Genomic DNA, 27,807 nt, shown 5'->3' on the forward strand with positions numbered 1-27,807 from the left:
TATTTTGACCAAAGCCTGGACCTGTTGCAAATCCTGGAATTATTTCTTTTCTCTCTTTTTGTTTTGTTTGTCAGGTCAAAGTTTTTTGAGGATAGGCTCCAGCCCCTAATGTTTATCTTGATAATCTTTTGCAGTGTTTGTTTTTGTTGTCTCTCCACACTCTGATCCCTGCATGAACCACATTTACTCTCCTTCACATTGCTGTTGGAGTCTTCCAGTTGAATCATAGCAACTGGACTTAATGTCCCACTCTGATCATCTTCTAATCTATTTTAAAAGCATTCCCAGTGGTCTTTTAATCACGATTAAGACGCTTTTGCCCCCCGTATGGTTTTCTAGGACATTGTTTTTTTTCAGATCGCAGGAGTTCATTAGAAATCCCCCTTTGAGTTGTGGATGGAACTGTTGGACGGAGTAAGCGTCCACCTCACTTCCCATCATCCCTTTGTTTATTCACTCTCCCATTAGCTTACAGCTGCTCACATATGGAAGCGATTATATGGCATAATAAAAAAATAAAAGTCAATACCAGAAATGCTTTTTAATTTTCAAAATGAAGCTGCATCAAATGACTGAAAATTAAAAGGAAAAATCAATCCTTCAAAATGCTTTTTCCTTTTCTACTTCAACACCAATTTACAATACTATTTTCTTTATAATTTTAATTAGATGACAGAATAAGCAGTGTTGAGGAAGAAAATGAAAAAGCATTTTGAAGGATTGCTTTTTCATTTTAATTTTGAGTCAAAAATGCAGCTTCATTTTGAAAATAAAAAAGCATTTCTGATTTTGACTTTTACTTTTAATTATGCTCCGGAATCGCTTCTCACACCCCCAAGCCAACATTACAACAAAAATGGTGAGCAATATCGAAGCTTTCCATCAGACTGGAGCGGCGCAGGGAGCTTGTGGCCTGCAGATTTTAAAGCTTTTTCCAACAGCATTTTTTAATCTGCTCCTGATTCACGATTTGAACATAGAAATACTCAGATACTCTTTATATATGTCCTTCATCATGAGAAAAATGCCACAAGAACATGCTAAAACACCAAAAACACAATTTTCGTTGGAGTGGGTCTTTACAATCTTCTTCCTTGAAACGTTTCTGAGTGGTGACAGATTTCAAGGAAGAAGATCTTAATTCCAGTTGCTATGACTCAACTTCAAGACAATGCAACCTTGTTGGATGAGAACTTTCACCGCCACTGCTGTAGCATGTCCATCATGTTTAGACAGATTTGTTTCCCTCTAAAAGCACATGGATTCACCCACTCTTCCTCCACAATGCAGCTTTTGTCTTTATATGGAGGGGGATTCACGGTGCCCACTACATGCAGATCCATAAGGCGTAGGAGCTTCCCTTCTTACATCCTCATTCCCTGATCCATACATCTGCCTGCATTGGCTGCGGCTGAGCATGCGCTGCTCTCATGTCACTTTCATTTTAGACGCTCTGTTCCTGCTCAGGAGCAGAGCAGAAATACAGCGAGCTGGGAGAGGTTTAAACTTTTAATGAAAGCTGCATGGATGTTCTGAACTGCAGCATTACACTCCAGAAGTGACCCTTGTTTGCATTCAGATTCACTTAATGCAGAGAAGTGCGCCTTGAATGCACTCGGACAGAGACATGGTTCCCTGATATTTGAAGATATTTGAATTTGGACTACTGTGAGAAAATCTGCTCCTTCACCTCCCAAAAAATCCAGGAAAATCCGAAAACTAGGTGAAAATGTCACCGCTGAGCCCGTCTGACATTTTCTCTGAACTGGAGCGCACGTAAAGATAGGAAATCATTGTATTAGTCACCCCAAGCATTGCTGTGGACTCAAATTTGACAAAAATGTAATGACAGCAGCCATGTGTTGTATAATTACGAGCTAGCGCTACGCAAAGAGGAGTCTTTGTGCAAGGAGTTGTTTTTCCTGCCGTCCTTCCTCCATTACTATGACAACACATTCATTAGTGCCGCTCCTGTCAGTGCAGCGTTTAGGACTGAGAAGCTTGGGCAGGACCAAGACAATAGGAGCACTCTGGGGCCCAGAATGCAAAGCTTATATCCAAATAGAGAAATCAATTGGCAGAAGCCTCAATGCTGGGTCAGCATCAGTCCAAAACAGACTTTAGGGTGGCTAAGTATGCATATTTTGTTGTAAAATTCATGCATTAGGATGCTAATGATGTGAATTCATTATTATTCCTTTAACATGGTTCCTCTGGTAGTGTGGGGATTTGGGGAGGAAGCTTGCAACAACTATCTGGCACACCTAACGGTGTGATGACAAAACAAACATTCACTTATTTCATGCCGGGTGTTGAAATTTCCTCTCAGAATTTCCAAACTTGAGTTGTAAATATGTACATATGAGCTGTCAGAGAAGCAGATGAGGCCACGCTGCGAAGCCTCCAAACCCTCCAGAAATCAGCCCCCCCCCCCCCCCCCCCCCCCCCCCCTTAAAATCGGGGAGTCTCCTTCCATCAACTGAGGACGCCGCCAGAAAGTGGCGGGCGCCATAACCTCTTACCCGGGAACAAAGCTCTCCACCACCACCCAGTCGGGTTTTTAATTCATGTCTTGCCTTGCAGTTTATCCCCCACTTGCCAGAGCCCCACCCTCCTGAGCCCATGCAGTCCCTGCAGCCCCTGCAGCCCTTTGCAAACCCTTCATCCCTGGAGGTAAGAACCCCAGGAAAACACACAGGTTGAGCTTTCAGGAAGATCTTGTTCCTCTGAGCCACATTACCATTTGCCAGGATGTTCACAAAGACATTCCAAAGTTTTTAATAGTACTTAAATGCTTTTGTAATACTTTAAACCATTTTACGCCCCTAAGAGGCTAATAACCAGAAAATAAATTTAATGGATAGAAGGAAAAAAATAAGACATCCTTAGTTCATTTCATTTTAGTCTTTGTAGGAAGAAATCTTGTCCTATAACAACATGTCTAGTTTGTTTGGCACAGAAACTACAAAAAACAGCAAAAACTTTGACCACCTGATACTTTTTTGGAAAATCTTTTTTTTTGTACAAAGTTTGACAGCACCAAATCTATAATCTATGGCACTGTTCCTGTGGTGAAATATATTGGAACAACTAACATTACAATAACTTTCAGTATGTACCGTGAGCTCCTACAAACTGGACCAGTTTGCAAATCAATAGGATTAGATCTTTTTGCAGAAAAACAGATAGATTGACAAACTGAACACTTTCAATAGTCCAAAAATTGAGTTAATTGAGAAAAATGATATGTACCATAAGTTGTTTGTTTCTTATAATACACTGAGGTGCTTCTTTTTAGACCTATCAGTTGTCCCTGTGTGAGTTGCTTGGCAACCGTACTGGGTGCTGTGAAAGCGGGAGACAACACTGCAAACAGAGGCAACTGCATTCAGCATGTTTCTGCATGTGTGAGCGCTGCCTGGCTGTCACTGAACAAGCAGTAATGAATCTCATTTGCTCTGCAAAAGAAGCTGATTTTTTACTTGGAATGCAAACATCTGGGCATAAGATGCAAGGAGGGTTCCCTGTATCTGCTATGCCACACTATGGCACATCGTGCTTTTGTTTTTCACTCTGGTTTGCACTGAAGACACCCCACATCTCATTTTGTTTCACCATCCAGAAACATACTCATTCTCTTGCATCAGTTTCTATATTTGGATGCAAGTAAATTGCCTTCTCATATGAGATTTTGGCTCTGGTATCTTTCGTGTGCAGTAGTTTAGCTTTGTTAATGCCAAAATAAAGGTATGTTTACAACAAACATGATGACCACTTTTCTGGTATTGCTAGTTTCACTAAAGAATGAGAAGGAGACAATTTTTTTTTTATTTAAAACACAGGCCTTTGAAGGAAACAAACCTAATAATTTCTGTTTAATGCCTTTATAAGTGAAATATCATTATTTCGAGTTTTCTGAAAACTGGGGTTTTAAACATCTTATTATACTCCAAAAGAAACCCAAAAACAGATGTACTTTTCTTTTTTTAGTTTCTTAACAAATACCATGATTTACAAATCAAGCTCTAATTACATGCTCATAAACACAAAGATGTAAGACTAATTTTGTGCAGCGGAATGTACCACTTTCTACAAGTTTGGCAGGAACCTCCCATTAACCCTCCTCATGGTACAATCTACCAACATCTAAAGCTGCTTTCAAGTACAGTCAGGAATTGTGACTTTTTCAGAGCCCCCAAAAAAGTTCTTTTTTTTTACAGCTTAATTCTTATTTGGTTGCATATAACACAAGTTTCTTATCAGTGGTCAGATGTGGTTAAGATTATTCAACTTTACCATGTTTTGGTTGACTTTAATGTCAAAACAACACATCTACTGTTATATTAACTAAAAAAAATACTGCTGTTAAATAATATCAGGCAAAGCAGAAAATCTGCTGCCTAATCTTTAGCTACAATTTCTGTCCCAAATGTGACAACTGATAATTTTCTTAAAACAAGAACAAAAATTGTTTTCTTTTTCAGTTTTGCCCCTGTATGTAATATTTTCTAAAGATTAATCTTTTTTTTTTAGATATCCCTGATTGTTGTTTAGGTTTCCTGACACATTTAGCTTATTGGTTTTCAGTAAAATTAGTCGCATTAACCTTAAACACCTTAAAATATTAGGGGTTTTCTGAGACTGCAGCAAATTTTATTTATTTAAAAAAATGAATAATCCAGCTAATTTAGATTTGTTTTTAATATTTAATTTTCCCTTTTCTGGCCTAAATTATGCTAATCTAATGCTGTCAAGAAAGTAATTTTCTATCATTTTACGTAAAACTTTGATTTAATGCTTCTGCAGCCTAAACTCGCACACGGGCATTTTCAAGAAACGCAATCTTCTAGCAAGAATTTGCTGCGCTTAAACAGAAATAAGCCTCTATATTCTGAGCAGCACTTGAAGGCAGCATCAGGCTCCAGCTTCCTCACACGAGCAAACGCTGCCAGCAGCGGTTGTTTATCCGATGTAAAGTGTACAGCTACGTTAAAAACTCTCTAACTAGCCTGACGGTCTGACATGGGGGCGATATTCCGGGACCTGGACCTTTTACGGACGCCGGAACGGACTATGTAACTGCATCTCTGGTAGAATTAATACCAGCGGTAGAAAGACAGGGCTTGTTGAGCACAAAAGAAACCGCCGAAAAGAAGAGACGATGGACGCAGCGGGAGAAACAAGAACGGATCACGCATCCGCCAGAGTTGTGGTTCTCAGAAATCAACAATAAGTTTGAAAGGGGCTAATGCTGGAAAACATCCGCGATGTCGGATCCGAGTCAGTGGTCTGCGGTACCGAGCCAGAAGTCCAATTTCCTCTCTCGGACGTTGCTAAAGCGCTCGAAAAGGTACCCGTCAGAAGGTTAAAGCTACTTTAAAATGTTGCATGCTGGACTTTTTTGGGGGTATCCTTTCTGTTTTTACAGCTAGCTTGATGTCAAGCTCGCGCGACGTTAAGAGTCCTAGCATGATAGCTGCTGTTTTCATAAAGTCGATTTTAATCCCTCGTTTGTTCATCATGAATTTGTTTTCAAAAAACCGCCAGTTTTGAAACGCTGAAAGACTGATACAGTTGTTTTCTCAGACGAGTGAAACAGTTTTACCTAAAACACACACACAAAAAAAAAACAATCAAAAAACATGAATTCAAGCATTTTAATTTTATCTAATCTTTTACCCAGACTTCAGTGCATCACTTTTGGAGGCTGGGTTTAATGGAGTCAAATCAATATTCACTGACAAATTGTAAAATTAGCTCTTCAGATATGAGAAATAAAAAAAATAGTTTTTTTTTTTAAATTAAAGTGGTAAAAAAATGCTATTAGTTTTTATTGTGGTAGTGACAGTTTCATATGAAAACATTTTCATAACCAAGCTTTCCATTTAAAAAAAGGAATAACAAATAAGTATCATCTATTCAAGCTGAATTATAAAGTTGTGACTCAAAATAAAGATTTTTCCAGTGAGATCAAGCTTTAGCCAGCTATGATTTTTTTGTTTAAAATTTGAAAATAGCACTTTAAAGTCCCCTCCAATCATCTTTTGAAGTATTGTAAAAGTGTTCCTAGTAGTTTTTGATTTAGATTAAGCCATTTTTAGTCAAAATATTTAAAAAACAAAAACAAAAAAAACCCTGTGTGGTTTTCTAGGACATAGTTTCTGCCGAGTGGCAGGAGTTCATTAGAAAATCACCTCTGAGTTGTGGGCAGAACTGTTGAAGTGGAGTAACCCTGCATCATTCACCATCATCCCTTTGTTTACGCTCTTTACTTATAGATTACAGCCCCTCACAACCCTAACCTGAGCCGAGCAACAAAAATGGCTTGCAAAATCCGAGCTATCAAGTCATACAGTTTTGACATGCCTCATTTTGGATGAGAAAAACGAAGACGTACATGGATCTATTTGACTGCAAGTGGATGTATCAGAATGAGCCGCCAACTGTAGCACCTAAATCTCAGCTACAGGCCTTTTTAAACTGCTTTTTTTTCTGTCTGCTCCTGATCCATGATTATCTGAATAAAGAAACAATCAAAAATGCAATTTTTATCTTAAATTTGCTAATATATGTCCACCATCATAGGAAAAATGCTACAAGAACACGTTAAAAACACCAAAAGCAAAATTTTCATTGAACTGGGTCTTAAAAGTGAAAGTTAAATCATTAAAAAAAAAGTTTATTGAACTTGGAGAATAAATAAATGGCAAATAATTTTAACAGTTTTAACTTGAAGTCTTCAGAAATTAAGAACATAGTCATCACAATAATTCAAGGTCAAGTAGTTATTGTTTTCATTTAAGTGGAAATTGTATATTTATAAAAATAATCAAACAATTATTTGTTGAAGAGTTTTCAAGACATTGAATTCTTTTATCTGAAACCGGTTTTAGTGGTTTGATTTAATGAGAAATCTGGGAGTGAAACCCAGCCTGCTGTTGCTGTGCACAGTCACACACATACAGGTTGGCCTTGAGTTTTTCATATTGTGGCTCTCATCTGCTTCACACTCCTAATCTGAGGTAGCCCATGCTGCTGAGTCCTGCATTTTTCCCTGCAGTTCCAGTTGCATAACTTTCCTCAAGGCAGAGCTGCCCTGAAGGCAGAGATAATCTCACTGGATGAATGGCGTTTCAGCGAGTTGATACAAAGTGATTGCAGTTTGTCATATCATAATATTATTCTGTAATACATGAAAAAATATCTTTATTAATATGAAAAAAACTGCATCTGTGGAGAGGGGTTGTTCCTATTCAGGTTTTTGTTTGCCTCAGATGCTCTTCACGGATGTCAGGAAGATGAACTTTAGCAGTTGTGTTAGTATTTGCCTCTTTGGTGTTTTACAGACGCTTCTATTGCAAATGAGGTGGAGGTGAAGAAAAACATTCAGATCTGCTGTAAAGTGACCTTGGTTCAAGCATGGAGTGCTGTTTTTGTCTGTGAAGTACAGGAAAGAAGTCTTAGAAGTAGGGCTGCACGATATGAGGAAAACTCGCGATATGCGATATTGGTGATTAATATTGCGATAACGATATAATTTGCAGTATATAAACAAATATCAAACCAACCAAAAACATCATTTCCATTTCAATGCAACTATAAAAATTATACTCCAAATGACCCTCGTCGACATAGAAGGCAAACATCAAACATAAAAGGGCTCACATGATTGATCAACAACGTAAACGGGTCCTTCCAATTGGTTAAATGCATAAAGGGATTTATTTCATTTGTTCAATATTTCAAGCTGCCATGAGTTTGTTTTAGCATATTTAACCCTTGTGCTATCTAGATGACCCCCCCCCCCTTCCATTGATGTGTTCTCCCTACCATGACAAAGGTGGATAAAGGTGGAAAGATTTCATGTAATCCATGGACACCAGTGAAGATCACAAATCATTGAAGAAAAAAGGTTCAGAGCACTGTCTAGTGGGTCTACATGACCCAACTCCCAATGTTAAAGTGCCTAGGATAGCACAAGGGTCAAGGTAACCATTTATTGCGATTTTCGCCGTCTTTTGCGGTATGCATATTGCACAGCTCGATAAATTTGCGGTATATTGTGCAGGCCTACTTAGAAGTAATACCAGTTAAGCATGGCTGTATTTTGAAGTCATCTGGTTAGATCCTGTTTTTAGAGCAGAAGAAACCTCAGCAATGACCATCTGCATCCATTTTGTGAGGCATCTCTGTAAAATAAAAATAAATGGTACCTCTGAAATGTAAGAAGAAACCTTTTAAAATGCAATTAAGTAAAAGTACAAATATACTTGTAAAAAAATCCTCTCTGACATAAATTGCATAAAAAGAGTCGTTGGCATTGTTGTGGATGAACCGCTAGTTTCGTAGGACATTCATCTGGTGTGCTTAAGCCATGAGGCATTTTTGAAGTGGATCCCAGCTTTAGTGGGATTAAATTGTTGATGCCGTGGCATCAGCCTGGATTCCAGGTTTGTTTTTTTAATGAGGTTCTGAACTTGTCAGTAACATCCTGTCAGGTTTTTTTGCTATCAAGCGAGATTATACTATAGACGTAAGCAGCACAGGATTTGGAAAGAGGTTGTCTGTTCTCTTACTTGCATTCGACTTTTGTTATGTTCACAGGTTCACATGTGATACGTGTTCAAGAAAGCACTAAATGAGCATTCTTGAACATGCTTTTTAGTATATGGTTTTCACATTTGTCAGGTTTGGCGCTACCTGATGCTAGTGCATGTACCTACAGTTGGAAAAGGCTTGGTGTGAAACATGGAAGCAGGGCAGATCTTGCAAATCGTGGTCCAATTTTTTTCTTTCACAGCTGTATTGCGATTTATGAAAGACTTGGTGTCATATTTCTCCTTCAAACCGCTATTATTAATTTAGTTGGCACTTCTGTGTTTTGAAAATAATGCTACCCATATGTCACTACCCAGTCCAAGTCCCTGATTGGTCAAAGTTCAACTGCTTTAACTTTAAACTTGCGATAAATTGCCACACGATTTGTAGGTAGAGCCCAAAAGTGGACTTAAAAACTTGCTTGAATGCAAGAGTTTTGAACGCGAAATGCACATATTCGTGCATTTACATTGACTTTTCATTAGACACTTCAACTTACATTTCCAAGCCTTGTGTGAACACATCTGAGACATAAGTGATAAAAAAAACCCGTCATCCGCCTCTTTCGATTATTTGTTTTGTTTTATTTCATCTTAAAAAACGTGTGTTAAATAAATCAAAGACCCAATGAAAATAGTCTTTTTGCTGTTTAACATGTTCTTGTGGCATTTTTCTCATGATGGACATATATTAAGAAAATTGAAGTTAAAATTTCCATTATGAGTAATTCTTTATTCAAGTCATGAATCAGGAGCAGGCTTAAAAGTGCCGTTTAAGAAAGGTGGTGCGGGCCGCAAGCCCCCTGCTCCATTCCGATACATCCGCTTGCAGACAAATGGATCCATGCAAGACTTCATTTTCTTCATCTGAGCTGGCATCTGGCTCCCAACTGTACTGCTGCATAGCTTCGATATTGCTTGGAAATTTATTGGTAAATTTCTAATAAATCCTGCCGTTTTGCATAAACCGTGTTGTGAAAAATGACAGATTTTTTAAAATTTTGGCCAAAAATGACATAATCATATTTAAATGACCACTGGGAACGCTTGTACAATAAATCAAAAGCTGATTGGAGTGGGACCTTTTAAACATTTTCAACAATTAGCTTTAGGTTTTCCAGCAAACTGTTTTTAGAAGACAATTTTGTTTGTCTCTCAAATAGATTTAACACATTTTACTAACTATTATAACCTCCTTTATAAAATCAGTAAATGTATAATTTTAGCTACAATTGTAAAAAAAAATCTCTTCGCTGATGGGAAGATAGCTGCTTCAATAATGCAACTTGACACTTTTTAATAGACTTGAATTATTTGAATTATTTGAATGTAAATATATGAGTTACAACTACCGGCTGTAAGACTGGTGGACAAAGGCAGCATAAAGCTGATCATTGTGTGCTGTAGTTTATTTTAGAATTAGGAGGCAAATGGTGACACTGTAATGGTACTGTTACTGCAGTCGACAGTACAAACCTTTCAACTGAAGATAACATGCTGACTTGAGATGCTAATGCAATAACTTTCCACATGATGTAAATACCTTTTATTTAAACGAGTTGGTCATTTCAAACAGTCGGTAAATTTTTATGTTTTTAAATCATGGAGCAAAATAAAGTAAAACAGAAAAATCCAATATTTATCGTTCTTATTTAAATGTTTGTAAAATAAATCAGGTTTTGATGTTTAAACTATTGCATTTGGGTTTCAGATAAAACAGAACTTTTTGGTGATAGTATCTATATTTAAGACTTTGCTTTGAAGGTGGCGTTGCATTCATGGACATAAAGCGCATTCAGATACATTTACAGCAATGTATTATTCAGAAAGCAGCTGCGTTTTTGAGCAGAAAATGGACATTAGATAATATAGTGCCTCATTATTATTCCTCATTTCCAGTTTTACCTAGATGTTTGTGTGTCATTTGCTGTTTTATAACAGTCAGAGCTTACATTATGATAGTGTTCCACTTCTAAAAGGTTGAGAGGTCAAGTGTTTCAATTGGCCAGCGTTATACTGTCATGAAGCTTCTGTGCTGGCATGTTTGTAAGAAATATTTTGTTTTTTATATTTTTAGGTTGATTACATCTTGGCATTTGGAATAAAAAAAGTTTTACGTTTCGCTAACATTCCAGCAGAATGGCCGATGGTGATAACAAAGACAGGGAAATGACGATTAAAGTGCGATGTTGTTTAGAATGGATCATTTGCAACATGGAGGAGTTTAACGTGTCAAACCGTAAAATGAAAAGCATAATAAATTTACTAGGGTTAGCGCTAAAGTTTAAGGATTCGATCCATATCATGATTTGTCGTTGCCGATCCAATTCATAGTCGATTTTGGTTCATTTTGAACGATTCGATTCACTGAACTAAATTACAACCAGTGTGACTCACAGATGAATACCTTGGTACTGAACAGTGCAGGTGAAGTTTTCCAGATTCCTTGAATGATAAGTGGAAATTAAACATGTGCACAAAGAAGTAAACAAGAATGAATGGCAAATCCATTCACATTTATAGTTTCCTAAGGTTTAGCCCACTGTTGTTGTTCCAAATCAAAATAATCCAAAGGGAACATTATTAGAACGTTCTACCACACTGTATGGTCACGTGCTAAATTCAAGGTGTTTCCACACATTGGACTATAATGATGGCTTGATTAATTTTATGCTACCATCACGTGTGTTGCACATGTGATGCCCATGGTCATTTTTACCTTGTAGTAAAATGAACTTACCATGGCTCAGCCTAAATGTGTGTAACAGTTGGTGGAACAGTAAATCAATTGATTTATTTCTGTTCCTACAATCCGACCAGATTGATCTGTCTGAGGTAGAATAAAAAGAATCGATTTAATACGAATTTTATGAAAAATTGTTTCATAATTAGATAAATCAATAATCGGATTTATATTGGAAAATACCATCTCTGAGTCACACTGGTTGAATTTTTGTCTAAAGATGTCCTGAATCGATATTTAGACAAAAAAGGTCAGTGAATCGGATCGTTTAAAATGAAAAATCAAAAGTGAATGGAATCTGCAACAACAAATATCGAATTGAATTGAATCGTTTTTAAAATGACACCAATAGTATGTTCTGATATCAATACAGGTCAGTTCGTTTAAGAGCTTGTATCAGAAAAATTAATCTGGAAACCCCTCAAATCTACCATAAATTACTTCTAACCGTAAAGAGAAATGGGACAAAGACGAGTAAAAATACTTTGTATCTAAAATGTGATTTTAATTTAAAGAAGAAAAAGAAACATTGTAAAAAATTACTAATCAACAATTAAATAACTTAAAATAAAATAACACATAATTGAACACATATGTGTAACAATTTCGAATATTTTGACTGCTTTTGAAGATAGCAGGCTGTTGACTTTTGTTTTCCTGCTTGTGCTTCAGCTGTCGCAGCAGCAACAGGAAAAGTCTGGGTATTGGGACGCCTTCACCCACGCTGTCCCGTCCTCTCTCCCCACTTTCTCTTCACACTGGTAAGATGTAAAGATGTCCACCATTTGTATAAAAAACAACAACACACACCTTTCAAAAAGATGAAGCATTGGTGTGAATACCGTCTTAGTTCATAATGTCTGTTGAGCACTGAGATGTTGAACATGACTGTTTACATGTTCTGTAAACCATTCTCCATCTAGAAGCAGGTCTTGTTGCCATTAATTGTCTCTTGCAAGAACAGACAAGCTAGCATGTATGTGGCATTGCCGTCGGCACAAAAATGCCAGTTTTCCTCTTTTTTGTGATTATGGTGAGAAAGAAAGTGTATAATCCTGTGGTTTCCAGTCAGAGACGTCCGCATCACCAACAGACTGTAAGTGTGTAGAGGATCCAATGGAGTGAAGAAGTTACTGCTCATGTTTGGATGGATATTTTTCCATTTGTTTTATCATTTGCTAAATACGAACACAACTTTATAGTTTTCTGAACTTTAGTCTGCATTTCAGTGCCTTCAAATTTAGATTTTTTTTCCATTTAAATATATGGTGCAGAACTCCTGTGTTGTTCAGGGTGTTGTGCAAGCTTTAATTCCACACCACACCCTCTTTTATACTCACTAATTTAAACATTTGCTTATCCTGCTGCAATTTGGAAGAAGCCAACATCAGGATTTGGAGGCTGGCATGAAAGCATAGCAACTACAAAAAAATGATAGAAGATATGCTGCAAACTCAGAATAAAACTAATCCAAAATGAGGTCATTGGAATTACAACAGGTTTGTATGTCAACACAATTAAGGAGTTTGTGATGTTGAAGAGATTGGCGTCATCCTTTTTCTTTCTGAGGCAGCAGTCTTTTATTCCCACCAAACACCTGCACTCTTGAGAGAAGAGCTTGAGAGCTCTTCACAGCAGCAGAGCTTTGTAGCTTAGTCATACCAAAAAAATTATCTAATCATTAAGTAATATTAGGCTGTAATTGTGTACTTAACATGTAAACGAGCACAGCCGCTCATCGCTCAGAGGTCCAAACAAAGCAAAGCAGGGTGGAGCTGACTGGACGGTGTTTTTATAGCCGGACAGTGGAGCGCTCAGAAACGTAAAAAACCAAGATAATACGTCTGACCTTTGAACGGCAATATGTCTTTAAATGATGATAGACATGATGTCATCTCCTTGCAAAACAAGCCGCGCGGTCTCTGTTTGTTTTTACACATGTTAACAGTCAAACGGATCTGCTTGTGTGTCCTCCTGCAGCTGCCAGCAGCCCTTTAGACAGCCCTCGAAATGTCACGACTGGTGCCTGCGTCAACTTTCCGTTTGCCCGAAGGTAGGTACCTCAGACTCTGAAACCTGCAGTCCCCTGCAGGGAGACTTCAGATCCACGTATGCCTTGTTTTCACTGAGGGATACAGTCCAGACCAGTCCGGTATTTCGAGCGTTTTTCATTATAAAAATGGACCCAATAAGCCGGACTGAACCGTAGCATTTTCGGGCCACAGTTGGTTGTACTTCCATAAAAAAAAAAAAATGGAACGGACTGGTCAGGGCGGAGCTACTTTTGAATCCCATTGATTGGCTGACGGTCATTACGACAAAAGAAAGCGACTGTAGCGTTCATTCTGTAATCAAAGTTCTGGTTTCTCTTTGGCTTTTTTTGCCACAGTGAATCCAGCCGAACAAAAAAAATAAACTAGAGAACTACAAATAAAAAAACAAAATAAATATATGTAAGGCTCATTGGTGCTTTAAGGGGTTTCCTGTGAGGCTTACTTTGTGTGCTGCAACAGAGTCAGTCAGTCTACAAAACACAAGGAGGTGGGGAGAAACAGCAGTGCAGTAACTGAGGCTGACTCAGCTCAGCCTGGAGCGTTCACACCTTCCTCCCTCCTCCAGGTCTTCCCACAGCTGACTCCCCCTCAGTTCAGCCAGATAGAGGCTACCCTGAAAGGCACTCCCACATCACTCAATCACGTTCCCGTGGCAACATGGATAGAAACCCTACCAGGGAGACAGCACCTTGAAGAAACCCAAGCCCAATCATTAAAAACTCATGAGAAGCTGAGGTGCCTCGCCCATAACTTATATACTAAGAGAACATTTTTGCTTGCATCAATAAAAAAACTTTTTTTTTAAAAAGCATCAAAGTTTTAAAAAAAAGTGAGCAGCTGGATGAAAATTTATTCGAGAATTTGTCATTTTAGACCGTCAGGATCAAATCTATTTAAGGACAATCTTAGCACAATTTTACTTTTAAGACAAAAAAATGAGTGTTGTAACCTTAACAATACTCCCCAAATTATTATGGAGTCCTCCTTGGCTCTGGATAAATGAATACTGGCAAGGAAGGCGGCGTTGTCAGTACTAATCCCTCAGCTGAATGCCAGAGGTCACAGGAGCACTTGTGCAAGAATCTTAAAATCACTGAACACTTGTTTTGTTTTTGCTTTTCTCTCTCTTTTGCTGTCGTGATCTCAGCCACTTGGCTCGCGCTGACAGGTAGCTTCTTTTTCAATACTCATGTCTTTGCTTGTTTTTTTTTTGCAAAGATGTTCCCACCTGGCTACATTTCGTATAATTCTACAAGTCCATTTTTTTCTCCAAAGAATTGCTTTTAAGATGCAATGCAAGAGAATTTAGACACAAATGCATGAATTTTATGCTCTTATCATAACAGGACACCTCCACCGCCTGTTATATAAGGGCTTTCTCATGTAAAATGCTAACTAATGCTTATTCTGCCGAGGCTTACGTAACATTCACGTTTTTTTGTTGTTGAATATTTTTGTTTTAGAGCTGAGGGCAGACGATGGTCTCTAGCTTCCCTTCCTTCATCTGGCTATGGAACCAACCCGCCAAGCTCCACTGTCTCAGTAAGTCACTTCAGATTGTGGCACTGATCACCCTGGCCTGTTGTCATTTTATTTTTTTTAATTTTTTTTCACGGTAAGATTCAGAAAGTGCCAACATGAAGATGACAAAGTGCTAATTGTTTTTCTCCCATCATCTGCTTTAGTGAGTCATTCTCGCTGTGCTTGGAACTTTGGGTTGGAAGGAGTACGCAGTCTGCATATATTAAAGCTCAGGAAAATTCAATTACAGAGTGTGAGAGAAGTTTCAGGAGATTATTTACAGATTCCTGTACAGTTTTTCATACAGAGAAAAGTGGCCCAAAAAAAATGAGAGTAGTTGGATTGAGGCCGACTCTGAGAGTGTGCCAGTTCTCAAGTGTTTGTTGCTTAATGGAAACAGCACACTGTCATTCTCAGAAAGCTTACCGGTATATCTTCTGTGAGGAAATGCCACAGATGCTACTGTCGTCCTATTTCAAGCTGTAAGTTCTGGCTTCAGATTGCTTGAAGTTTACACCATGTCCTATAGAGTTTAGAAAGTCTCCACTCATCACCGTTCTTGTTTATATATGTGAATAACCTACGGCTTCATCTGTTCCCTAAACTGGCAAATGGACGTCTTTTTATTTCGATCTGGTACTCAGAACTCCTAATAATGTTTAACTTTAGTCAAGGTACGCTGAAATACTTAAAACTCCTTTTGAGAGTTAAAAATTGTGTGGAATAAAAACAAATGCAATCAGTAACAGAATGGCGAAGAACACTATAGTAGGAAAGTTTTACTAAGCTTTGCTCAGCAGTGGAAACTTTTAGCTGCTCCACTTTAATCACAACTTTGCAAACTTGCCTAAACATGCCAAGTGTGTAATTTTTTTTTTTCTTTTGGACACGCTGCTTAGACTTTTGTTCCAGTGGCTGAAGGGCTGGACTGACAAGTGACAAGTGGTGTTCCTGACAATAGCAATGTTTGTTTAACACTTAAGCTTGAATCTATATGATCCGATCTAGCTGATAACATGCAAGACAAGCATGCTGTTAAAGCTTTCCTCTGCACTTTTGCAGTTCATTGTTGAGATGTGGTGCGTGTCAAGTTTTTTTTCTTTTTCCTTTTTTTGTTGTTTTTGAAAGGAGCTCTGACTCCTGAGCCAGACGCACAGTTGTTACAGCTTTGTTTTATGTTATTAAATCCCAAGCATAGAATTAAATATTACACATCTCTGTGGTCGTTACCATGGAGATCTCGGGTGACACCCTCTGTGGTCATTGGTGGGGTAACTCCTCTTACAGATTTACAAGATATCTCCTCGTCATCTCCTTAAGTGGAGATTTATTTTTTCTCCAATGTTATGTTTTTATTATAATACTTAAACAATCCAAAAAACGTGTTTATTCCTCAAAGACCCACTTAGATATGTCTTCCATGTTAGGTTGGGGTTAGGGGGACTGTAAGCTACTGGGAGAGCATGTAAACCGAGAGCTCTCAGCAACGGGGAGTGGCAAATAGGCAAATTTCTAATGAACAAACAAACAAAAAAAAACATTTCTAATGAACTACTGCCGCTCTGCAGAAACTATTTTTACTTTTGTTTTGAAAAGGCTTTAAAAAAAGTTTGATTTGATTGTTGTTAATTAATCATGTTCAGTAGTTATTATCAATTGTTCATTTTTATCAATCATTTTTCAATCAAAAGTAAATAAATCCATTCATTTGATGTTTTTTACTTTTATTTGAAAAGGATAAAGTGCTGGGATAGAAAATAATGCACCTGGAGTTTTGAGTTTTCACATTTACCACTGCCATAAAAACCTCTCGAGTCACCTTAGGATTTGTGTATAAATATTTAAAAAAAAAAGATTTTATTCATTTCACTGACTGGTTTATATTGGTGTGCAGTCTTCTTCGTCCTCCCAGGAGCGTCTTCACCAGCTTCCCTACCAGCCAACCCAGGATGAGTTGCACTTCCTCTTCAAGCACTTTCGCAGTTCGGACAGCATCACCGATGAAGACGGGCGGCCCTCTACAATCATGCGGCCCCGGTCTCGGAGCCTCAGGTACCAGAACAGTATCACAGATTGCGTTAGAGCCAGTGTCCAATCCACAACAGCAAAAGAAACTCCTTCCTGTGGCACAAATTAACCACATAATGCTACAAACCGTGTATATAAAGAAGTTAGGGCTCGGTGGCCCAGTGGTAAAGGGGCTCTTGCCTCAAGCAGGCTCCTGGTTCCCAGCTGGGAGATTTAAAACAGAACACCAGTGGGAGACCTTTCTGTGTGTAGTTTGCATGTTCTCCCCGTGCATGCGTGGGTTTTTCTCCGGGGACTCCTCCCACCGTCCAAAAACATGCTTCATAGGTTAACTGGTAAATTGCCTGCAGGCGTGGGTGTGCATAGGTGAGTGATATGTGGCACTGCGACAGACTGGTAACCTGTCCAGGATGTCCCCTGCCTTCGTCCACGAGTGGCCGGGATAGGCTCCAGCAGCCCTGTGACCCCAAAAGAGACAAAACGGGTTTAGAAAATGAATGAATGAATGAAGGGCTCTTCTTAAGTGTTAACTAGCATATATGAGGTTCCAATTATAAAATAAAAATTTGTTTATTTAGGTGATCGGTCTTGTAACTCCTCTTTTAAACTTATGAATTTAGAAGGATTTTTTGTTGTTGATAGAATGTTGGCTATTAACTGTGGGTTTTGGACATTCTGACCCTTTGTCAGTCTGACAGATGTCAAAATAACTCATCAGTGGAATGCCCCCCCAAAAAAACACAAGTAAATGCACACTCATGCTCTGAAAAAGGCTCATACTGATCACATGCGGCTGTTGGTCGACATGCAGGTGGATTTCTGACCGCAAAGTTATGTGATTTTGATCTTTTTTGCCTGTTGGTCGTGCTCTGTGCTGTTATTGCAGTGCTTGAGTGCTCCATGTTCTGGCACCATGGTGTGCAGTGTGTGGGCGTGCTCGCTAACAGAACGCCTCGGGGCTTAGGCTGCCAAACTACAGTTGAGGATGGGTTGCTTTCAGAGGGGCGAGGCCTGATGCAGAGAGCCACAGCAAACGGCAGCAGTGTGTGTTGGGCTGCAGCCCTCCACAGCTACAGAGGCGTTCTTTTTCTACAAAGAAAAGTGACTCATGAAATCTGCTCACGTGTGATGGGTTTTCCTCTCATCTGTTCCTTTTGAAGCATCAGTCACCGCTTTAAATGATCAAAATTCTGAGATTTGGATCACTTTTTCCTTCAGCATCCCTTGGTCACATATTGCTTTGGCTGTCTATTTGTTAATTTACTTAAAGAAAGGCCCATAACAAGTGTGTTTGGGTTTATTAGGCCTAAATCTGCCTCCATAACAAATGCATAGGAGGGTGTTTGCCTCAGAAATGAACCTGCTTCCATATGACTTCCTTCCTGTAGAATGCTGTAGAATGATTGGATTGTGTACATTTATAACTATTTATTTAAGCCGATTTGTTTTCTGTTGTAGCCCGGGGAGGTCCAGCGTCTCCTTTGATCACGAGATAGTCATGATGAACCATGTTTACAGAGAACGTTTTCCAAAGGTATGTTGCAGAACAATATATTTTGTTTTATTTATTTCTCCAAAAGAGAAGACTTTGGGTGTGGAACATCTTACACCTCTTTATATTGTATATATTCCTGTATCTGAGACTTAAAGGTTTTGATGTCATTGGTGTAGACACAGCCATATAAGTCCACCCACATTTGGCATTTGGCTCCACCAGGAGAGTTTAAATAGAAAAAAAGAGAACTGTTCTTTTGAAAGTTTGAACCGTTTTCTGTGCCTGCCCTCCCTGCAGGCCACAGCCCAGATGGAGGAGCGCTTGTTGGACATCATCACCCACTGCTCTCCAGACATCTCGCTCCCGTTAGCTGACGGAGTGCTGGGCTTCATCCAGCACCAGTTGGTGGAACTGGTCAGAGACTGTCTGGATAAATCCCAGAAAGGCCTGGTTACTTCTCGGTATTTTGTCGAGCTCCAGGAGAAGTTGGAAAAGTTGCATCATGAGGTGAGAAAAAGGCCTGCTGATACTGCTCTCGCAGGAGGCATGCCAAGCACAGAGTTGATTTTAAAACAAACTTCAACAACTTTTTTTTCCCTGCTGCCATTTTGAGCATAAAAGCTTCACGTTCTGCACGGGTTGACTTAGCATCAGGTCAGGCAGGTCACTCAATAACCATCTGATAGCCCAAAGGTCTAACTATAGACGCAGTTGTTGAAACATCCAGTGATAGTTGGAAGCGCACTTTTGTCATAGATCTTATTTATACTGTCAATAACAAAAAGTTTCCATAACAACCTGTTCTCGAGTTTTTCTTCAGGCTGTCAGACAGCAGGCTTGCCCAATTTTCTGTTCCTCCAGCTGACCTGATAAGTCTGTTCCCATGCAACGGAACAAACATGCTTTTATTTTTTACCACATAGATGTGTTTTTTTTTTCCTCAATGGACCAGCAACTCCAGGCCTTTATAACCACCGTCTGAGCCAACCACTCTTGTTTTGGCAGCTTCTAATTAGCTAGACACACCGCATCCAGGTGATCGACAGTTGGTAGAGCCACGATACCTGTGGCTCTTGTGGCCTCAAGGAGCCAACTCCTCTTCTAAAGCAACAGTATTTTCATGACATGTTAAACATTTTCATTCAATTTCCTTTCTTTTTCGATAAAAATTGGAATAAGTACGGCCACTTACCACATTTTCTCAGCAAATCCTTTAACCATGTGATAATAACGACCCACAGAATGACACACAGCTAAGAAAATGCGCCTCTGGCTTTTTAAAAACAAAAATGTTTTTCATACGCATTCAAATTATGACATTCTCAGCTTTTTTTTTGAGCATGATCACAGGATTAGACCATAAACCACTTAAGCTAAGATGTAGATCCTGATTACCGCAGTGACCTGCTATGATCTTAAATATGAGAGGAATGAAATGAATGCAATCTATTGTAACGGTGGAGGAGATCTTCCACGAAATGCAGCCCCCACCTTCTGACAAACTACAGTTTTGTGAAAACACACAAACCATAACACAGAAATACACTTGCTGGGATTCAAACCTGGAACCGTCTTTCTTTTGGGTGCAGGTGCTAATTTTCACACCAGCCCACAGATCTCTGAGAACGTTCATTCAGTTTTTGTTTTTAAGTTGTCTTGATTTTTTTGTTTTTAAGAAAACATATTTTTACACACAAATGTTTCTTTTCTTTTTTTTCATTCTCCACATTAAATATTTTAAGAGAAGCAGTATGTGTTTGTAGCTGTCCGTGTGTCAAAGTGACATCTTATTCAGCTTTCTCTTCCTCTCCTGGACTTGTTTTCCAGGCCTATGATCGCTCCGAAAGCGAAGAAGTAACGGTCATAACCCAGCTGGTGCGCAAGATCCTCATCATAATCTCCCGACCTGCTCGTCTTCTTGAGTGTCTGGTAAGCTGTGCAAAATAAAACATTTATTTTTAATTGTAATAAATATGAATCTGTGTGAAAATCAAAACAATGTCATATTTGTTACTCGGACAGGAGTTTGATCCAGAGGAGTTTTACCACCGACTCGAAGCAGCAGAGGGTCAGGCCAAAGTGGGGCAGGGCATTAAGACAGACATCCCACGATACATCATAAACCAGCTGGGTCTGACCCGAGATCTGCTGGAAGGTGAGTTATCGAGCAGTCTCATCGTTGAGACTTCATAACCTGCTGGACAAGGATTGTATCAAAACCTAATGGGCTTCTTTTACCTATTTATGTGACTGTATGTGGCCACATTTATTCTGTATTAAGCTCTTTGAATTTCTGCAAACACTGAAAATTCAGCTAGAAAGTGAAGTGCATCTGGAGGTTAAAGTAGACTCAAACTGGCACAGGCCATTCATACATCGTTCCTGTATTTGGCTATAATTTCACCATAACTGAAAGAAGTGAATAGAATTTGCCTAAAACACTTGCACAAAACATAAGGATGCATGAAATGCATTATTGTAAAATGCTGTCTGTTAAAGCAGTTGGAGCACTGGACCATTTTAATGTGGCACTTAACATCTTAAATTATCTTGGAGCTTAAAAGTATATTTTTACCAGCTCCTTTAAAGAAATCAGATATACTTTTCTCAATAAGTTATACATGTTTTTGCTGTGCATTTATAATGCAAAATTTATAGAAAGTGTAAGAACGTAAAACATTTAAATCCATTCCTATTTGAATTTTCATCTTCAGTTGCTTTTATGTGTATTCCTTCCACCAAAAGCTCTAAAGCAGAGACCCAGGATTTGTCTGGATTTACCTCAAATTTGTAAAGCAGCATAAGTTTGCTCAAGGCACCACGTTTGTACTGCTAAATACTTGCACCACAGGACAAAGTTTCTGTTTAACATCAGACACCAAACAGATAAACACAAAAGAATATGGAGCAGGAAGTGGGTGGAAAGACTTTTTTTTTTTGTTCTGAAATGTTGAAGACTTTCTTTTATTTTTTTTTAGACATGGTGCAGTTTGATCAGTATGATTCCAGCCCCACAGTGTCAGTGGAACCTGAAGTTACAACTGAGGTAAATGTTCAATTAGTACTAAGAACAGAATAATAATTCTATTGTTAATAATCCTTATCATGTGTCTGCAAAAGAGCTGGAACAAAATGTTTTTGCTTCATCTGTTTAGAATAAAGCTCCCCAGACGCTGACTCCAACTCGGAGGAAACCCCTTGAGAGTGACTTTGAGACCATGAAACTCATCAGTAACGGAGCTTATGGGTGGGAGGAAACAGCTTTCACCTGTTATTGCCTTGCAAAGAAATTGTTCAACATCTGTCTAACAAAATATAAAAAGTTTTGATGAAACCTTTTAACCCTGGAAACCCCAAAAGCAAATTTCTTCTGGGCTTTTAAAGTTAATTTGACTTTTTGTTTTGTTTGTTTGTTCGCCAAAAAAAAAAAAAAAAAAAAAAAAAATAAGCAGCCAAACCTGACCCTCTGGGTTCTCCAGAGTTAATTATAATGTTGTATGTTTGTACAACAATGCAAAAGCTGTGAATGTAGAAGATCAGAAGTCTAATTCAGGTTTTGATCTCATGTCAAACAGCGCGGTGTATCTCGTCCGTCACAAGGAAACTCGTCAAAGGTTTGCCATGAAAAAGATCAATCGTCAAAATCTGGTACTGAGGAACCAGATCCAACAGGCCTTTGTGGAGCGGGACATCCTCACCTTTGCTGAGAACCCCTTCGTTGTGTCCATGTTCTGCTCCTTTGAGACGCGGCGTCACCTTTGCATGGTCATGGAGTATGTAGAAGGTAACGTTCAGAGAACCTGCTGCATCCGTTTCAGCTTTTTAATCCTAAATCAGTTTCTTTTCTGTTGTGCAGGTGGAGATTGTGCCACTTTGCTCAAGAACATGGGTCCTCTGCCTGTGGAAATGTCAAGGATGTACTTTGCAGAAACAGTCCTGGCGTTGGAGTACCTTCACAATTATGGCATCGTGCACCGGGACCTTAAACCTGACAAGTGAGAACATCACTTCTCCTACCATTTGGCAATTAATCAAACTTTTACACTTTACCTTTTTTTGCAGACTTGTATTAAAACATCTGAAAATAAAGACAGTGCTTTTGTTATTTCTTACAGTCTTTTGATCACATCCATGGGTCACATCAAACTCACAGACTTCGGTCTGTCTAAAATTGGTTTGATGAACATGACTACCAACCTGTATGAAGGCCACATGGAGAAAGACACACGGGAGTTTATAGACAAACAGGTGAGGCCGTTTGAGATGGAAAGGAAAGGAAGTTAAAAAAAAGAGAATTCACACTAGTTTGGTTCAAACTGAGCTTGGATCACTGCTTGTGCAGGTGTGCGGCACTCCGGAGTACATCGCCCCAGAGGTGATCCTTCGACAGGGATACGGGAAGCCGGTGGACTGGTGGGCGATGGGAATCATCCTCTATGAGTTTCTTGTTGGCTGTGTTCCTTTTTTTGGAGACACCCCGGAAGAGCTTTTTGGTCAGGTTGTCAGTGGTGAGTATTTGTTAAAAAAAAAAAATGTTTTTTTCAATTTATTTATTTATTTTACTAAACTTGAACAGCTTCATGCCAATATGGTCATAAAATAGTCCACAGCTGGCACAGTTACCTTTTTTTGGTCTCTCAGAATTCGAATTAGTATTAAAATATACTATTACAAGTTATTCCAAATTTATATCTGGCTCCAAACTCAGAGTCATTCGGATTTAGTGCCTTGCTTGTGTTTGTTGTTTAATTGTCCTGTTTCTATGGTGATCAGATGAAATCGTCTGGCCAGAGGGAGATGATGCTTTACCTGCAGATGCTCAGGACCTGATTACCCGCCTGCTGAGCCAGAACCCTCTGGAGCGCCTGGGAACAGGTACTGCCGATGAATATGGAAAACCACAGGACTTGATTTAGACTGGACAAAAGTCAGTTTTAAAGTAAACAAAAGAAAATGAAATTTTGCAAACATGTCACGCAACTGGCTTGAGATAAATGCAAGAAGGACAAGAATTTCTTTAACATCAGTAAACCTCGTCTGGTGTTTGATTTACTGAAAGCTTTGTGGTTGCAGGCGGAGCCTCAGAGGTGAAGCAGCACCCCTTTTTTCTGGGTTTGGACTGGAATGGACTCCTCCGGCAAAAAGCTGAGTTTATTCCTCAGCTGGAAGCAGAAGACGATACCAGCTACTTTGACAGTAAGTCTGTGCTTGCTATAGAAGCTGGACAACAGCATCTTTTAATCCAGTACTGACTGACAAAAAAAAAATCTATAGATGTTCGATTTTGGGACGATAATTGTATGAAATTCTGCATTTTGTTTGACATATAGACACTAATTTCTGACTTTTTGCTTGTTATTTTCTTTTGCTGTTCAGCTCGGTCAGATCGATACCATCATCTAGCATCTGATGAAGATGAAGAAACTAATGATGAGGAGTCTTCATTAGAAATCAGGCAGTTTTCCTCGTGGTCACATCGTTTCAGCAAGGTAAATATGACATGGGAAAATGAGACAATAAAATAAAAGGTTTGTGCGTTTTACATATGTATACACACACATCCCCCAAACACACATCTTTACCACATGGTGGGAAAACATTTTCACGATGCTGAAAACATTGTGAGCATCAAACATTTTGAAAACACTTTTTCGTCTGTTCTTTAAGGTTTATAGCAGCACAGAACATCTGGCGACGCCGTCCAACCTGAGTTTCTCCTCAGACCGCAGTCACAGTGAAGAGAAAGAGGAGCGTGGAGAAGTGGGCGGAGTTGGACTCTCCCCCAGCTCTGCCGAGAGCAGTGTGGAAAAGAAGCACTCTGGACGCATGGCCAGGTGAAAACTGCTGTGAAATAGAAAGATTTTCTGCTGAAAGCAGACAATTTATTAAACACAAATCGTGTTTAGGTTCTTTTTAAAGACCATGCATGTGAAATGTCTTGCTGCATTTCTCCCACCCATTTGAATGGACTTTTTTACGTGAGAAGAAGCCAAAAAAAATGAATAAGAACAAATAGTCCAAGCAAGCATACCAATATGCAAAGATCATTAAAGATAGGAGTTTAGTCTTGAAAGCAAAAAACACATTTATCATTTTTACAACAAGCTGCAGCCAAAACACCACAATGCAAAGCAAAAAACCCTCTGCTCTGTGTGTTTTCATCTCACAACCCAAACCAGACCAAAACTTAAGTATGAACTCGGGTTATCCTTGCAAGAAGATGTAACTGTGGTCACACAACATACAGAAGGTGCTAAACAGTTCTCATGTTTGATACAAACACGGAATCTGGAGTCATTCCCCCAGAGGGGAGTGGGAAAGAGGGACAATGCATAAATTGCACTGCACCAAGCAGAGGCATGGAGAACTGAATAATAAATAAATGATGAAGAATAGAGAGAAGAAGTAGATGAGAGTAGAGGACAGAACCCCAGTGCACCATATGTTCTCCAGCTTCTGGTAAGGGTTAAGTTTAGGGTTCAGGTCAGAGCTAGGCTTAAAAAAGGGGGGGGGGGGGGGTGTAGAGGGATAGAGGGGAGTTTTGTCAGTAGTCTGTAGATAGATTGTAGTTCAGGCGGGATCTGGAGGCCCCCTTGAATGGGATCAAATCGTCCCTTGAAGTGTGTGGTGCAGGGGTCGGGTCAGGTCGTAGATTGGTAGGGATGCAGGCAGGATCTGGAGCAGCCTACTAGCAACTAATTGTTATTGTTAACTGTAAGTTAAATAATCTCTGAGTACTAGCTCGTCTGGCAATAAGCCTGTCCAAAGAGAACTGTTTTAAGCATAACTTTGAATGTAGAAACTATGTCGGCCTCCCTTACATGAGCTGTGAGGTTATTCCATAAAACAGGCTTGGTGGCTAAAGGCTCTACCTCCAACTGTACTTTTACAAATTCTGGGAACCACAAGCAGTCCTGGATTTTGTGGAGCAAAATGTTCTGTTTGGTTGGTAAGGCACTATGAGGTCTTTGATATAGGATGGGGTCATACCATATAATGCACTATAGGTTAGCAGGAGGATTTTTTAACTTGATTCTAGATTCAACTGGGAGCCAGTAAAGTGCAGCTAACACAGGAGTGATGTGTTCTCTTCGGCTAGTTCCTGCTAACAATCTAGTTGGTGCATTTTAAACAAGATTTAAACAAGCTGAAGACTGTTTAAGGAACTTTTAGGGAACGCTCCTAGCAAAGAGTTACAGTAATCCAGCCTATTATGGATGAGTTTTTTAGCATCACTTTTAGACATGATATTTCTGCTCTTAGCTATGTTGCACAGGTGAATAAAAAGCAGTTTTCCAAGCCTGTGATATGTGAGCCTTAAATGATGAAATGAAAACCGTTTGGACCGGGCCCAGTCTGCTTAATTTGGTCCGGATTGAGTCCTGAACCTTGCGTTTGGTCTGTATTCAGACTGGTGTCAAGGGGACTTTCCTGTCCAGACTAAAGCTTGTAAACAAACCCCGTGACCTAAAGATCTCTTCACTCATCAGTGAAGAATTGCGAGGGTGGGGCAAAGCAACTGGCCGCGTGCCGCATAACGAGACGCAGACAATCATGTAAGAAGCGTTTTCAGCTGTGTTAAAATAAACGTTGTAACATATAAAAAGTTGAAGCCTTTTTGTTTTGTTTGATAACACGACAATCTTTGCTTCATATTTGTCCACGGCTCATTAGTTGCTACATTCCTCTTGGTTTACGTCGGCCACGGCGGCCGTTTAGTTTCAGTTGCTCCACAAACGGGAACGGATTGTTTTCAGACGGGAATCTCAGAGCAAACGGAAGTTCAGTCCAATTGGAAACTAACTGAGACCACCTTGAAGCAAAGCACTTTAGTCACTGATGCTGTCACCTTATACTGGCTGATTCAATGATCCTGTTGGTCTTGGACTGGTTTCAGCCTTCGTCCTCGGGCCTCCTCCAGTTCTTCCCAGTCTGAGAGGAGCACCAGCCCTCTGGTGATGAGCAGCACTCACAGCCTGGAGACAATGCCCCGCTTTGCCCTGTCCACTGATGACGAGGGTAAATCCAGACCCCTCCTACTTTTTGCTCTCTTTAGCTGGAGATGCTTCTGCCTCCGTGCATCAACGGTGAGTGCACTTAAACATGTTTTATGTTTCCGCTGCAGCTGAGGTGGTGGTGTCTAACCTGCGGAGGATCCGGATTCGCAGCAACAGCACTGGGGCCAAACACTCGTCACCAAAGGATCCAGCAGGAACTCGGCGCTTTGGAAACCAGCTGGAGACACCGGACAGACAGAGGCTTCCCTGTGCTGGAAAGGTTCCTAAATCTGCCTCTGTCTCTGCGCTCTCCCTCATCATCACCACAGGTGTGCTGAAGTTTGACTTCCCTGAAGGTCCAGAAGAAAATGGACTTTCTCAAAGCTGAACTGCTGGTTTTGTGTGTTTTACAGTAATCATAGATTTCAGCTCAAACACAATTAATGGGTCCAGACTTACACTGGTCTGTCTGCGGTGCGCCTCCCTTGTGTTAGGTGGGAAGTCCGTCTCCTGACGTCAGTTATTTTACATTGTTTCCATTCCGTCTCCGTCACCCCCTTCAACCCTGGCTCCCAGGGGGGGTGGTTTGTCCTGCCACGCCCATGTTGAGTATGTCATCCAAAATTTAAGCAACCAGGCCTCATGCCCTCTCCGTCCTCACTGAGTCTCGTAAAATGCATAAATTGTGTTTTTGTTCCTCTAAAATTAAACTTTTGTCGTTCGTGGTGAAAATGGACGACAAAAGCGTTATCTGCTGTGTTAATGTGCGTTATCGCATGAGCACGTCACCCTAAATATAAAATTGTGTACTTTGTTTTAAAATTTCAGCTGAAGTTTTTATTTTGAAACCCAGACCTGTCAGTCCCAGACATGACGGAGGCGATGTAAACATTCTGATTGATTAATGAACGTTCTATTTTTTGTGTGCTAACGCAACAGAGATGCCCCACAGACGGACCAGTAGAAATCAGGCTTTAGTATGTGAGCTTAGCACTGATATCACTTAAATGTGGAAGTAAAAAGGATCCAAACTTAAAATACTATAAACTGGAGTTGCTTGTTTTTTTATGTCTCTTTTAGATGATTCGCCCATCGGCCTCCAGCCCAGTCCCATCTCACCTCGCTCGCTGTCTTCCAACCCTTCTTCCCGGGACTCGTCCCCCAACAGGGACCTGTCGCTCAGCTCTGCCAGCCTGAAGCCTCCCATTGTCATCCACACCTCTGGGAAGAAGTTTGGTTTCACAGTGCAGGCCATCCGGGTCTACATGGGAGACAGCGACGTCTACACCGTACATCACATGGTGTCGGTGCGTTATTATCAAAGCCTTGAAGACGAATAAATGAAACTTCTTTGTGTTTTGAAACATGAAGC

The 27,807-nt window shown here is 39.7% G+C and overlaps 1 protein-coding gene across 5 annotated transcripts in view; it reads left to right on the forward strand.

The window, feature by feature from the left end:
• mast3b (microtubule associated serine/threonine kinase 3b) overlaps positions 1-27,807 on the forward strand; it is a 32,577-nt gene that overhangs the window by 588 nt on the left and 4,182 nt on the right. The window contains exons 2-24 of one of the 5 annotated variants that reach the window (XM_023954235.2): positions 2,584-2,673; positions 12,013-12,101; positions 13,321-13,393; positions 14,542-14,562; positions 14,858-14,936; positions 16,810-16,967; positions 18,402-18,477; positions 18,736-18,945; positions 20,266-20,367; positions 20,461-20,593; positions 21,417-21,484; positions 21,594-21,685; positions 22,014-22,222; positions 22,295-22,433; positions 22,554-22,686; positions 22,781-22,946; positions 23,212-23,313; positions 23,512-23,634; positions 23,815-23,927; positions 24,106-24,272; positions 26,336-26,457; positions 26,564-26,764; positions 27,516-27,742. In XM_023954235.2, coding sequence (XP_023810003.1) covers positions 2,584-2,673; positions 12,013-12,101; positions 13,321-13,393; positions 14,542-14,562; positions 14,858-14,936; positions 16,810-16,967; positions 18,402-18,477; positions 18,736-18,945; positions 20,266-20,367; positions 20,461-20,593; positions 21,417-21,484; positions 21,594-21,685; positions 22,014-22,222; positions 22,295-22,433; positions 22,554-22,686; positions 22,781-22,946; positions 23,212-23,313; positions 23,512-23,634; positions 23,815-23,927; positions 24,106-24,272; positions 26,336-26,457; positions 26,564-26,764; positions 27,516-27,742 — 2,893 coding nt within the window. Of the gene's footprint in view, positions 1-2,583; positions 2,674-4,904; positions 5,351-12,012; positions 12,102-13,320; positions 13,394-14,541; positions 14,563-14,857; positions 14,937-16,809; positions 16,968-18,401; positions 18,478-18,735; positions 18,946-20,265; positions 20,368-20,460; positions 20,594-21,416; positions 21,485-21,593; positions 21,686-22,013; positions 22,223-22,294; positions 22,434-22,553; positions 22,687-22,780; positions 22,947-23,211; positions 23,314-23,511; positions 23,635-23,814; positions 23,928-24,105; positions 24,273-26,335; positions 26,458-26,563; positions 26,765-27,515; positions 27,743-27,807 lie in introns of those variants that run through there. The other 4 variants (XM_023954237.2, XM_023954236.2, XM_023954238.2 and 1 more) reach the window with 4 other exon arrangements.

The sequence above is a fragment of the Oryzias latipes genome, chromosome 4 (genome assembly GCF_053564925.1).
Source record: "Oryzias latipes strain Hd-rR chromosome 4, Olatipes_Hd-rR_3.1".
Classification (NCBI taxonomy): domain Eukaryota; kingdom Metazoa; phylum Chordata; class Actinopteri; order Beloniformes; family Adrianichthyidae; genus Oryzias; species Oryzias latipes.